The following is a 14,867-nucleotide window of genomic DNA, read 5'->3' as shown; positions in this document are numbered from 1 at the left end:
ACAGACTTTGCTTCTGCTCTGGAGTCTCTCCCAGACACCTATCACCATCGTCTTCTCCCTTCCCCAAATGTTCCAAATAGTGATCACATGTGTGAGGTATCCCAGTGTTTTTCATTCAACAAATATTTGACTGTGACATTAAAAGGCATCACTGCAAAATGGCAGCAGGTACAGGTGACGCATGAACAGTGTGGGGATTTGGGGTGCCCCCATCTCAGTAAAAAATCCATGCCTAACTTTTGACTCCCCCAGAACTTAAGTACTAGTAGTCTAATGCTGACTAGAAGTCTTAATGATCACAGTTGATTAACACATACGTTGTATATGTGTTATATACTGTATTCTTAAAGGTAAGCCAAAGAGAATGTTAATAATGAGGAAGAAAATATAAAGTACTATATTGTGTTTATCAACAAAAATCCAGTGTTCAAACCCATGTTGTTAACTGTACATGCAGTGCCTTACACAGCGCCTGGCACATAGTAAGTGCTCAATGAATGTTTGTTAAAAAAAAAAAATAAATAAACACATGTTCCGTCATACTTTTTCAAAAGCCATACAACGTTTTGTCAATTCTCTGATTCCAGAGCTTTCAAGCAGACTTATTAAATACTTCCTTCATCCAAAATTGAACACAATTCACCTTTAAATTAATTGAAATATCTCAAGTTTTTATTACTACATAAGAAATAAAGTCCTTTTTGTTAGGTCATATTTCTTTGCTCAACTGCAGCATTCAGAGAAGCAGCCTTATGTTTAAAAAAAAAAAAAAAAGCAAACAAGTTTTGCAAATTAATAAAAACAGTAGTCAAATCTTAATTTAAAATCAATAGCCAAATAGCAAACCCTCTTAAAAGTTACCACCTTTATCATTCATCCTTGTCAAAAAGAAGAAACTTAAAAAATAGTGTCCATATTTTCACTGTCCTTAGTACCTTAATTTCCTAGGTTTTACATTCAAACAGGCCACAGTAGGGCTCATTTGTTTTCCTACCAACAAAACTTTAAACTAGGGAATGAAATAATTTTGTCACTAACAATAAACAAACAAACAATCTACAAACCAGTTTTAGACTCACAGATGAAAATCCATACATACTCACATCCCCTCTGGATCTATAAAAGTCCCTGACTTCTGCACTTGACACATATAATTATCGTATTTGTTCAATACAGAAAGAACAGCAGGAAAAAAATAAGACTATATACCAGCGTGGGATGTTTCAGAACTCCTTAGCCTTATTTATGACAGAGGTTCTCAGGTTGGTCCAAGGGCCCCTTGAGGTTCCCAGAGACTGTTACAAATCTCTATGGGGGCAGATTTTCTTCCTTATACTTCAGCCAAAACAATGTCTTGCAAAAGATTGGATGCAGATGTGGACGAGAATATATCTATCCTCTTTTTAGTCAAGCGCTGAAGATATCTGCAATCGTGCAAAACAAAGCCATTCTTCCCACTATAATTTTTTGTTTCGGAAAATAGTTTTCACTAATCATGTTATTTACGGTAACCCAAATTAAGTAGCTCTTTACCTGTTAAAGTGATTTTTAATTTTTTTTTTAATTTCCAGAAAATTTTCAAACTATATGATCCACATAAACAAAAATTCTCTGGGGTCATCAATAATTTTAATTTAAGATGTAAAGATCCTGAGACCATAAGGTTTGAAAACCAGTGCCCTGTAGCAACTGCCCTTAACCCTTCACTGGTTGGGGGAAAAAAACAAAAAATAAAAAAAAAACCACAGCCACCATATGGTGATCAACTGACTTTTTCTGCCAAGTAAAATACTTCATAATTCAAACCACTTTATTAAACAAGTAAGTACTACAATATTTTAGGCAACTAATAGTACACATCATCTCATTATCCATTGCTTTTCATATTCAATTTTACACAAAGTTTAAAGAGCTACTTCATTTTATACAACTGCAGCGAAATCCCACTTATGTGGACAGTGAACAATTTCATTCCTCTCTACAGACTGAATTAAATGTTTAGGTTACAAATTAGTGTCGTTTTCTCATTTTATATCATCATCACCAAGAGATGCTTGTAGGAATTAGGCAGGAAACACAGTAACTATACTTATTCTGAAAATACCCATTAAAATTATCATTAAGAAACTTGTGTAAAATTTGTTGTGAAAGAAATATGCAAACAACACATTAAGCATTTATTTTGTGTTATTGCTTAGCTTGGTTTATGCAATGTATTCACCATATTTTGACTTAACAGTCCAGACTGTGAACTCACCACGAGGACCTAGAAACAATCCACATCTGTCTGAAATTCAAGAACTGTTTTGTATTTGGAGGGTAGAACTCCTTACCCTTCCTCCACCCACCCTCACTTCCCCAATGAATTAAGTTCTTGCTTACATTTATCAGCCAAAAATATAAATAGGAAGTTATTCGATACACTCAAAAATACACACGCAGCGGTATGGAAAACAGCAGTCTTGCGACGGCATCTCAGAGATACATACCATGGTACCCCTTCAACAATTGTCTAGAACTCCTGCTGAAACTTTCTACAGGCTTAAATCTTGTAGTATTTTTGTCACATTTCCTCAGTTCTTTGAGAAAAGACCTGTAATATGTGTGCCTACATATCTCTAACTATAGCTGCATTTCCCATGTAGCCTTACATATATAGTAAGTACTCAATAAATATATATTGGTTTTTAGCTGAAACAGTCCTGAGAACAGAAAGCTAAATTAGAAATATAGTTCTAAACGTAGCATAAGCTCAATAAATTAAAACCTGCAGCAGACTACAGGACAGGAGCTTTCTCAACGTCTCCTGCCATCTCTGTTCTTTGGTCTAGGATTAGGGTTTTTAATCTGACACTCTACTAAAAGAACACGGTATAAAAAACTATGACAATGACAATCTACAGTGACACTGAACCAGCAACAAACATAAAGGTCACCTCCATCAAAGTCAGTTTACTTAGGTTTGTACTTTGGGAGTAGGATATTTTATTCCCTAGCTGTAATTTTTCCTCCCCTCTTTCCTTCCCAACGTTTTCCAGAGAAAACTTATAGTACAAGGATTTTAAAACTAGCTACCCCATCCTTTCACCCTTACCCAATGCCCCCAATGCATCCTGATACATAAAGTACACTGAGATCAGTCTCAAAGAGAATTTTAAAAGTGCCACTATTCTACACAGAAGAGGTAAGGGGAACTTTTCAAACTCAAATGACGTACATATCTTCCCCCAAACTCATTTAAAAAAAAAAAAAAAAAAGGATCAGAATGATTTAAAAGTTCAGTATCCCAATTTTGCTACCTTATTTAGATTTAACATGGCCAAAATACTGCCGTGTTTGGAAGGAAAAAGGAAAGGGGGCAAAAAACTGTAGGTCATCCCAGCTGAAAGGGGCCAATTTCTCACTCCATTTGCTCCACAACATTTGAGAGATGCATTTTAGGTACAGATCTCCCCACAGCTAACTGGCAAGTGCATGTACAGATTGAACGTGCAGTATGTAAAAACGTGCAGCCAAGGTTTAGGCTGGTGAAAAAATGGAACCGTAGAAGCCCAGAACCTCCGTCCACTGAATTTCCTTGTTTTTAAGAACTTACTCAGACACACGGTTCTTCAGTTGAAAATAAATTAAAGTTCAAGTTCACCCTCCAAGGACAATTACGGGAGGAAAACCAGATATGGAAACCTAGCAACTAAGATGCATTTGTAGAGGATAATGAATGGTTTAGGTAGAAATAACACATTACTAACCAATTTCACATATGGATTGTGACCTCTTGCCTGTAAAACTGATTTAAGATAAAAATGAATACTCTTTTAAACTAGAGGCAACCTGGACTCGGAATGCAATGATAAACATATTTTTAAAGTGGGTTCGGAGCACCTACAGATCAAAGCATATTTCCAAGTGAGTAATCATAGCAGACAGCTTTGCCTCCAAATCACGTCCCTCTCACCTAACGAAAGTTTTATTTAAAAATAAATAAATAAATAAAAGACAAAAGGCAGGGGGAAATGGGGGATAGTCATATGAAAAAAAAAAAAGAAAAAGAAAAAAACCAGGTCGCTGAGAGAGACAGGGAGAATATACGTGTCTGTGCCTGTTTCACAAAAGGCAGCTTGGGGTGCATTGGAGGAAGGGAAATGTATTATGTGCAGCAGGCGGTTGAGTACTTACTGTGCCCGGTTCTCTGTCTGCTCCCGAGGTTACCAAGAAACGCACAGACATGCCCGTTCAGACACAGAGGCAAGAACAGAAATAAAAAAAAGGGGGGAATAATTAGAACACAAGCCCCAAACAGTTTTAAAAATGGCTTTTATTTATATAAGTCATTGCACATTCCTAATACAGTGATTTCCTGAAAATTACAGTATTTTGTAAACATAAGATTTACAGTTTAACCATACACAAAGCCTATTTTTTTATTTCTTGACAGAATAAATTACTTTTCTTCAAAAAATTAGTCAAGTGCAATTTTGCCCAATATTTTATGCATACTAGAATTAAAGCCTATGAAACTAAGTAGTAACAGATGCAATTATCAAACCTTTCATTTGAACACATTCACTTTCAAATTTAACTTCTTATTTCGCCCCATTTAACAACATTACTTTCTTTGAAAATTACCCAATTAAGCAGTTAACAGTTTTCCATAATATGGTACAGGCCACTGGCATTAACTAGGCAGTTGCCAAGATGTCAAGATGCCTGCAATCTAAAGAGATCGGGAAATCTACAGATGCCCACGTTAAACCCTGAAAACTTCCAGGGAGGACCTGTGTTTCAGTGGCCAAGCTTTGCGACAGTTCCTCTTAGCTCATTGTTTGCTCTCTGCATGGGGTGGGGCTCTCTTTAGCGGTGCACACAACTTTGCAGCACTGTATGAGTGTTAGGACCAAGTCCTAATCTGGCTTGCCCGGCCTCTCACCTCTGTGGTGCTCTGCATCATGGTGCTTCTTGTCATCTTTTATTGCCAAGTGAGACTGCCCACTCAGAGCACTAGACAGTGCCAGGAGGCCAGCACTGCCCCCGAGGGGCGGGATGCCAGGAGGCTGAAGTCCCGAGGGGTGAGGCGTTAGGGGCACTGGGGGTCCATGGCCGTGAGAAAGATGCTGAGCTTGCAACTGCTGCTGCTGTTGGTGGCAGTGAGAGAGGAAGGGGGGGGGGAGGAGGGGGAGGAGGAGGGGAGGAGGTGAGACAAGAAGGGGAGGAGGAAGGGAGGAAGGAGGAGAAGGAAAAGATGGCGGGAAGGGGAAGAGGTGAGACAGGAAGGGGAGGAGGAAGGGAAGGAGAAGGAAGAGATGGGAGGAAGAGGAGGAGCAGAGAGAGGAAGGTGGAGGAGAAGGAAGGGGAGGAGGTGAGAGAAGAAGGGGAGGAGGTGAGAGAAGAGGGGAGGAGGTGAGAGAAGAGGGGAGGAGGTGAGAGAAGAAGGGGGGAGGAGGAGAAGGAAGTGATGGGGAAGGGGAGAAGGTGAGACAGGAAGTATAAGAGGAGGAGAAAGGAGGGGGGAGGAGGGGAAGGAAGGGGAGGAGGTGAGAATGGAAGGGGAGAAGGAAGGGAGGGAGGAGGGGAAGGAAGAGATGTGAGGAAGGGGAGGAGGTGAGAGAGGAAGTACAGGAGGAAGGGATTGGAGGAGAGAAAAGAGGGGGAGGAGGGGGAAGAGGAAGGAGAAGAGGTGATGAGACAGCAAGGGGGAGAAGATGAGGGAAGAGGTGGCAGTGGCAGAGCAACATCCAGAGGACAAATACCCACGACATGAGAGAATGGAGGAAACAAAACAGGAGGTTCAACAAACACATGAAAAGAACAAAGACACAAAAGGGAGAAAAGGAAAAAATGTGATTAGTGTTTTCAGTTCATCAAAAGCTTCCACCTACACAGTTAGCTCTCCCCATCTTCCCCAAACAGACTCGGAGCTCTATCTACACTGCCTCCTTCTGGCACGGGTCCTCCTGGCACAGTGTCGATGACCAGCAGTGAGCTGGGCTAGTGGGTAGGCACTCCAATGTTAGATCCATCTCTCCACGCCTCCAGGGACGAAACACAGTGTGCTGCTGAAGGTGAGACTCTTCCTGATTTCAGGAAGTTAAAGTAGGGGAGGCGCAGATGTGCACCCCACAGACCGTAACTCTACTCTCGACCAGTCACCAGGGACTAGTGACATGAGGTGACCCTGTTTCCCCAATATTCTTGTGCTAAATTACCACAGCAGTATGAGGAGACATAACCAAAATACTACCTTAAATTAATGGAAGGCTGAAGAAAGAATCAGCATCTTAGGCATATCCCCTCCCCTCCCAAGTACCCCTGGGTCCTTATTTCACAAGCCCTCACACAAGTAGGAGGAAGTACTGACATTCCCATTTCACAGAAGGAACGGAGGCTCAGGGTGTTGACTGAACTGCCAAGGTTGTCCCACCAGGCGGGAGGGGAGTGGGGTCATGTAGCAATGCCCCTCAAGGCTGCCCTCATCCCACCACACACAGAGGGAGGCACCAAGGGCCACACTGTGATAGCTGGAAGAAACCATAACATGAGACTTTGTTTATTGCTTCCTTTCCCTAAACCCACCCCTGTAGTGTCACAGAGGACAACACTGAGAGGCCTTGACAAGGAACACACTCTCCCCTGTTGTGTGGACTCTACCCACGGTGACCCAAGCCCCCACTCCCAATGCCTTTGCCTCTATCCCTTAACCCATTCCAGAAGTTAGAAATCTGTTCACACTGAAAAGTACCATTACTCTCATATATTATATTTAAGAGCATGTTGTAGTAAATGAAAAAGTATCCAAGAAATGGCCCCTGAGCCATAAATCTGGCCACATTTCAGCTGTCCAACATAAAACTCATTTTTGATGAGACAGTAAAAACGATTAAAGCTCAATTTCTAAGGTGTAATGTTAGAAAATTCTTAAGATTCTGATTTGTGCTCACTTCCCTGGGACTCAATTACTCGTTTATTTATTACCCCCTCGCGTGTACTGAATACATTAAATCTTCACGCCAGATCTTCAGTAATTTCTACCCAGACCACTGGTCCTTAATTGAATCCTAAATATGCTTCCCGCCCTCCAGAGTGAGAGAAAACAGCATCTTAAAGCCAGAAATTGGTGTCTCAGTCAGTTTACAATAAATTTTCAACCACTCCTAGCGTCTTTTAAAAAAATCTTTGGGAGCCAACCTTCTCTTGACACTCCCAATCCTTCCGAGGGGAGCACAGTGCTAAACAGAGGAAAAGTGGAAAGGGGGAGAGGTCAGAGCAGGCGGCATTGATAGTATCCTTGCAAAGTATTTATAAACTCCTCATTCACCATCTGAGATCATAATAACAATTTCTTTATGCATAAAATCACCTTCCTGTCATCCCAAAGACACTAATTCTTGCTCTGTCACCTTTTAAGAGCTTGGCAATAGCAAGACATAAAACTGGAGGGGTTGGCAGCAGGCTCATGGTCCACTAGGCATGCTCATTAGCGCTTAATTAGGAACTAGACACCTGCCATAAGAAATGTGCTCGGAGAAGGATGAGGAACAGGTCTGCCCTACCAGCAATTGCTATCATTACTTGGAGAATAAGAGCTATGTCCGGCTTCTGGGAGGGAAAGGCAATGATGCATACACAAGCAAGTGCAACGGGGTAATTAAGCACGGCACGGATTACAAGATGAGAGAGGCCAAGCAGAGGGGAAGGGGTTTAACTACCGGGTGGAGGCCACCACCCTTTCACCCCTCCCTGCACACCCCGTTCCCCCAAAAATCCAGAACAGAGTCACCAAAAGATGTTCCTGGAGGTGCGATTTTATGTCACAGCAAAGGCATACTTGAAGCAAATGTCTGGATACCCGAGAAGTAGAGCTTTTCTGCCAAACCCAAATTGGTTTTGAGAAAGATGAACTAGAAAGCTGTCTGATATATCAGTAAAAAGAAAAACTAGCTTATATAATAAAGGGGCTTCACCACAGCTGTGAAGTAGACCCACGTGATTAAACCCAACATTTAAGCGAATAACTATCAACAGGGATATCCAACAGCCTAATAGGCCCCAGGGAAACTCCCCTCCTCTTGAAGAAAGCTCCCTGTTCATTACTGGAGGCAACCAAGTTCCTCCATCCCTAGCTTAGCCACATTTCTTCCCTCTTTTAAAGCAAAATCCTATCAAACTGGAAGGAGTACTAAGCAGTGACAGGATGGATCACAACTACCGAAGATGCTGTGGATCCAGGGAACGTGGATTCTGTGGCCTCACATTCTACTTCTTTTCCTGCCATGCAGCACTCCTAGATATCTTCGTGTCCACTACATGGCCTCAGCTCAGAACACACCCAAGGCAAGAAGGGTGGGCATCACAGATCCCATTTCGCAGAAAAGAGAGTGGCTTACACGGGGGCTCACAGCCACAGTGAGGACTATAAGCCTTTCATTCCCTACAACAGTATTTCTCCTATGACCCAGCAGCCCAGCCCTGTTCACAAGCAGTTAGATAGAGTGTTCTCCCAAGCAAGAGGAAGGAAGAGGTGATCTCCTCCAACAAAGACCTCCCATGTCTCTCCCTTCCCAGGTAAGGGGATGCTCCTGTGGGCATATAATGCCACATATCCTGAGACAATCCACCTTCACCACTGGACGTTTACCAGAGATAAATCCACCTTTACCATGAAGCCTTAACAGCAGTGACAGATGGAAACGTGTTCTTAGATTTGTGCCTCATGAGCCCCACTCTCTAGTCTCCAATCCCCAATCCTCCGTCCCTATGTTTGAAAAAGAAGGATCTCTTTTGTTCCAGCTCTCTTCCAAGGAAGCTTGCAAAGAATTAAGCCTGGAACAGTGGCAGCTATGGCTTCTTGCAGAAGAAGATGCTTAACAAATAAAAAGTGTTATTTCTGAACATCACACACATATTGGAATGCACACAAGGACCACATCCAGGAGAGTAAACAATTAAGTCCAAAAGAGCAGCCCACCTGCACCGTGTGTCTTTGAAAGGACATTTTCTCTCAACAGGGCTCACTGGAAACAATCCAGTGATCGCCACCTTCACCAAAATGGGGGGGGGGGGGGGGGGGGAATGGGATAGCATGAATGCTACCTGAAAAATGTATTTTACAACAAAAGTGATACTGACATTGCCATACAGCCAGGAAAACCTCAAAAAAACAAAACAAACAAAAAAACCCCAAAGGCTCTACCAACTACAGGAACCTACATGCATCGGTCTTCCATAGACCCAAACCTGCACAGATTAATGGGGAAACTGAGATGTTTCTCAACATGACAGCAAGGGTGAGACAATCCAACCTTCCACTTCCTGGTTACCTTATACCAATTAGTAAACCTTTTTTTTCTTTTTTTTTTTAGTTAATGCTTGCAGATTTATACAGCACAGGACACACAGGCAAAAAGCTTGTCAAGCTACCAGAAAAGATATTTTGGATGAGCAATGGTCGTTTTTAGCAATGCAGGTGGTTTCTCAGACAACCAGTGGTTCTCAAACAGCAATTTTGACACCCTCCTTTCCCCACCCTAGGGACATCTGGCAATGTATAGAGACATTTACAGTTGTCACACCTGGAGGAATTGTGGGGGTGGGAGGAGTGCTGTTAAATATCCTACAATGCACAGGACAGCCCCCTCCCACCCACCACAGAGAATTAACAAGCTCAAAATGTCAACCGTGCAGAGGCTGAAAACTTTTAGTCTACATCGAAGCTGGAATCCTGCCCCATTACATTAGAATTCATGTTATTATACAGCAAGTGACCTGACAAATTGTTGCTTAAAAAAATAAAAACGCTTTCCAACATTCAATTGTTCACTGTCCCTTCATCGCCATGAAATACCCTGTCAAAACTCACAAAACAAGCATCTGCTTCCCAGAGCTGACTAGTATTTTAAAATAAAACAATGGGGAAAAAGTTCACATTTCATCAAACAATTTTAAAAAACTACACTGGGGGGGGGACAAAAGGCAAAAAAAAAAAAAAAAAAGGTACAACAGCTACACTGGAAACTTCCAGACACTGGTGTTTTTGCGCCTCTCAGGTGGTTCTGTAAAGGTTTCAGTGTTGACAGAAGGAGAGACATGCACTTGCTCTTACCCAAACAATGTGGACAGGCTGGGAGCGAGACAAGTAAAACAAACACCAAACCCTGAGTTAATGATAATGAAAACCCACAAAGAATAAAGTCACCTCATCCATGTCAAACAACAGCCACGCACTCAGAATTTTAATTCCCATTTTACCTAGTGCAGCCTGGGTCAATTATGTTACTATAATGAAATTGACTTTGCTGTTTACATTCCCAGCTTTAATGTAATGCTGTAGTGGTTTCTACAGTTTTCTTTCTGAAACAGCTGTAGCACATGCTTTATCGCCACAGAGCTGCCTGTACAACTGGAAAGGACACCCAGAAAGAAAAAGAAGGCTAACGCCCACCTTAACCTCACCAGATTGCTAAGCTCTTTATCACCGACTACAGAATCAACTTGAATTTTTGAAAGTTAACCCGCTTTATAACCTTAGGGAAAACCACGTCACAAGATCACAAACTGAACCCAACCAGAACTAAGACCATGGCCCAAAATAGCATCTCTAATGCTAAAAGCGTGACAGTAAGTGGCATTTATGGTGTTTGGTATTTAAACACTTTTAAAGGGAAAAAAAATGTGAAAAGTAGCATTTGTTGACAGTTCTCTCCAAATCATTCTTCCTCGATTTCTATTTCCCTGTTCTTTAAAACACTCAGTTCTTATCTTGGGAGACTGCAGAAAAAGAAAATTGGCATGCTACAGTAAACAAGCAGGGAGAGTGGGAAAGAGCTGTATGGGAGCAGAAGCATCAAGGACACTAGTATAGGAGTCACCTGAAAACCTCCCGTTATGTGAATGGCTTCTCTCATGAAGAGGGGCAAGGGTGATAAACAGGCAGAAACTGCTTACTGGGGCCAAGAATTCTCAAGCCACTTGAACACAGTTTAAAACACACACACACACACACCACCACCACCACCACCACCACCACCAACAACAACAACAACAACAACAACAAAACCCAATCCACTTCAAGGCCTCATCTCAATGCAGGAGCGCACAGAAAATGATGCAGGCAAAATGGACAGCCTATATGAAGGCAGGCACCAGGATGAAGGGCGAAATTTCTAAAGAGGATCTGAACTCATCTTTATTTTTTTTGCATTTCAGAGAATCCACAAAAGCCAACTCATCCTGCATCACCGACTTCCTCGTTCGTCCCACCTGCCCTAGATGACGGTTACAGTGGTGACAATACTCAGAGAGCACTAGGACTGAAAGGCCTGAATTAGAGTAAGTTTTAATACACCATGTTTATTTAGGTAGATCCACTTCTTTTTTTTAATATTTATTTATTTAGTTTTGAGAGAGAGACAGAGAGAGGAAAAAAAACAAGTTGGGGAGAGGCAGAGAGGAGAGACAGAAGCCCAAGAGGCTCTGTGCTGCGTGGAGCCTAACGTGGGGCTTGAACTCATAAATCACTGGTGAGATCATGACCTGAGGAGAGATCAAGAGTCAGATGCTCAACCGACTGAGCCACCCAAGCACCCCTAGGTAGATCCACTTCTAAAACCATGTTAAGTTTTGATGAAAAGATGTTCAATGTCAGTAGCCATCAGGGAAATGCAAATCTCAATCACAAACAAGATACCATGTTACACCCACTGGAAGGGCTAACATCAAAAAGATGGACAAGAACAAATGTTGGAGAAAATGTCGAAAAACTGGAATTCCCATCCACTACTTTAAGAAACAATCTGGCGATTGCTCAAAAAGTTAAACAGAGTAACCACATAACTCGGTGATTACACTTGTAGGCTTAGACTCACAAGAGAAGAAAATGCGTCCACACGGCATGTACACAACATTCACTGTGTTTTATTCGTAACAGCCAAAAGGTGGAAACAACCTAAATGTCCATCAACTGATGACTGGATTAATACATGTGATATATTGGTACAATGGAATATTATTCACGAGTAAAAAGGGTTACAGTACATGCTACATGAATAAACCTTGAAAACTTCATGCGAAGTGCAAGCACCCAGACACAAAAGGCCACATGTTATAGGATTCCTTTTCCATGAAATGTTCGGGACAGGCAAACCCATAGAGACAGAAAGATCGGTGGTTGCAGGGACTGGGGGGTGGGAGGCATGGGGAGTAACTGCTAATGGACATGCGGTTTCTTTTCGAAGTGATAAAAATGTTCTAGAATTAGCAGTGATGGCTGCACAAGTTTGTGAATATACTAAAACCCACTGATTCGTATGCTTTAGAAGAGCGAATGTTATGGTATGTAAAGTATACATCAACTTTAAAAAAACACCAAAATCTAACTCTTAGCAGTCCATTGCCTTAACCACTCGGCTACCTCGTCTGCTCAAAATTCGAACTCTTAACATGGGGTGCTCTACTTTCTACTCTGAAAAGAGAGAAAACATGATGATGTCTTCTTCCAAGGAATCAAGTACAGATCACATGAATAGATGCGGGTAAATGAAAAAGTAAACAATGCCTCAACAAGTTTTCTAATAACTAAAAAGCACACAGACTATTCGGAAGAACCCAGACTTTGAACCCAAGCCCTGCATTTGGCAGACATACCTACATCAACTCTCAGTAAAAATCTAACCTGAACCAAAGAAGTGGGATACATGTAACAGACTTTGCAATATTGCTCCTTCTCCTTGGAAAATTAATAAACGGGCTGGACCACTAGAATTTAGGTGGAGGGTGTATCACTAAATGTAAGTTAGCAGAGCTAGAAGATCCACGCTTGTTGTAGCCATTTCATTTTCTCCTCTTGGTAGCAGGCTATGCATTATTCTCCTAGGGCAAATTTGCTTTATAAAGAAACTTACAGCTGGGTTATTGATGGGCTTTCCAGGGATTAACTGCATACTCATAAGAATAAGAGGTTAACCTCATCCTCTTAAACTTCACACACTACAATCCTATAGATAGCTGACAGCTACAGCCGGAGGAGAAAAATAATCCAACATTTTGCTAATCCTTAAACCAATCACCTCATGCAACAATGGGGAGCCTGTAGGTCTACAACTCAATCTCTTAAGGACAGGAAGTCTACTACAGACACATCAGGAGTTTGTATTCATAGCCATCCCCTACACAAACATAGATAGTCAGACATCACAAAAGCCCCCAGACTTCTTTCGTTTCATACTGAGTTGTTTCAAAATATAGAGAATTATAAGTTTGCCTATGAAGCAGGAATATACACATCTGACCAGTAACTGCAGCTTCAAAGGCCTTGGCAGAAGTTCTATTCATGGAAAATTAAGTCAGACAAGATCCAAATAAACAAGAAAGGAAAAACAAGGTGGCCTACATTAACCCTAAATGTTCGGAGTTCCTGAAGTTCACAGGCATTGCTACGGGAAATTGCTCAAATGTTCTTACATCCAACACGTCAGCACTCGGGCAGCTATCAAATATCAGGCATTCTGTGGTATGGGAAGGGCAACCCCGCCCCGGTCATCTGGTCACCCCTTCTCTCTCTCTTTCCAATTCCATCACGATGATCTGTGCAATCCCTCAGTGCCAGCGAAAGCCTTGTTTCCCTTCCTCTTAAGGAAGCCAACGGGGTCTTATCCTCACTTTTGCTTCTCAATTTTCTCTCCATTTGTTCACCAAATTTAACTTTTTCCTCTGTTTTGAACCTTAATTTTGCTCATCTAAAGTCAAATAGCCAACATTTCTTCACTGCTGCCTCCTTATTAAAAGTCATTCATGCACGACAACGGAATGGCAGGAGCAGAGCGTCTGGATGGGTCTAATCTCAAATACTGACACCCCATATAACCACTAGAAAAGACAAAAGGGGAGGTGACCCGCTACTTGCAGCCATCACCCCTCATGGGCACTTAGCCAAATGGACTCACAGATCTGCTGCAGGTACTTAGAGACAAGGCAGACAGAACTGCAGTTCAAGGAGTCAGGACACCATACTGGGTAAAGGCTGCCAGTCAAGGTCTTATCCCCACAAAAGCCATGCAAGGTAGAAGGTATTATCCATCTATAGATGGTGACACTGAAGGAGGTTAACTGACTGTACAGGGTCATAAGGCTACAGAGTGGTAGCACCAAGCGTCCTACTTAAGTCCATTTGATCCTAGACCTATGCTCTGTCCAAGGTAACACAAGGCAAATGCTCTTAGAAAGATGAGCACAGAACACCATGAAGTTGGGCAGCCAGTACTCGGATGGAAGCGGACATACAATCATGCAGGGTTTGTTTTGTTTTGTTTTGTTTTAAATTACACTTGGCCAATCATTTTTTATTTTTCAATCAAAAAGCAACTGGGGCACCTGGGTGGCTCATCAAAAAGCAACCGGGCGCCTGGCTGGCTCAGTTGGTGAAGCGTCTGACTCTTGATTTCGGTTTAGGTCATGATCTCATGGCTGTGAGATGGAGCCCCGAGTCATGCTCCATGCTGTGTGTGGAGCCTGCTTTAGATTTTCTCTTCCTCTCTCAAAAAAACAAAAACAACAACAAAAAACAAACAAAACCATCTTTCTTTGGGAGTAGAGAAACACTGGCTGAGAAGAAGTACAAGGGAACTTCCTGGGGTGAAAGAGAAAACTTGCACTGCGAAAGTAGTGTGGGGTACAGGGTATGTGCACACACCAAAGTGATCTATATGTGTAAGATAGGTGCAATTCACGAGCACCAGGGTGGCTCAGTCAGTTAAGCATCCAACTCTTGATTTTGCCTCAGGTCATGATCTCATGGTCCCTAAATGTGAGACCCAAGTCAGGCTCTGCACTGAGAGCAGGGAGCCTGCTTGAGATTCTCCCCATCTCCCTCTCTCTCT

The 14,867-nt window shown here is 42.1% G+C and overlaps 1 protein-coding gene across 6 annotated transcripts in view; it reads right to left on the bottom strand.

The window, feature by feature from the left end:
* The window catches only part of TLE1 (TLE family member 1, transcriptional corepressor), a 91,159-nt gene that overhangs the window by 41,377 nt on the left and 34,915 nt on the right, over positions 1-14,867 (bottom strand). For 4 of the 6 annotated variants that reach the window (XM_040449275.1, XM_040449280.1, XM_040449279.1 and 1 more), the window contains 2 exons: positions 4,928-5,132; positions 4,177-4,193 (listed from right to left, as the gene is read on the bottom strand). In XM_040449275.1, the coding sequence (XP_040305209.1) occupies positions 4,177-4,193; positions 4,928-5,132 (222 nt within the window). The remainder of the gene's footprint in view (positions 1-4,176; positions 4,194-4,927; positions 5,133-14,867) is intronic. The other 2 variants (XM_040449276.1, XM_040449278.1) reach the window with 1 other exon arrangement.

Source organism: Herpailurus yagouaroundi, unplaced genomic scaffold, assembly GCF_014898765.1.
Source record: "Herpailurus yagouaroundi ecotype Mexico unplaced genomic scaffold, PumYag 199, whole genome shotgun sequence".
NCBI classification, from domain to species: Eukaryota; Metazoa; Chordata; class Mammalia; order Carnivora; family Felidae; genus Herpailurus; species Herpailurus yagouaroundi.
Note: the sequence above shows the minus strand (reverse complement) of the source record. Positions and strands in the feature narration are given on the sequence as shown.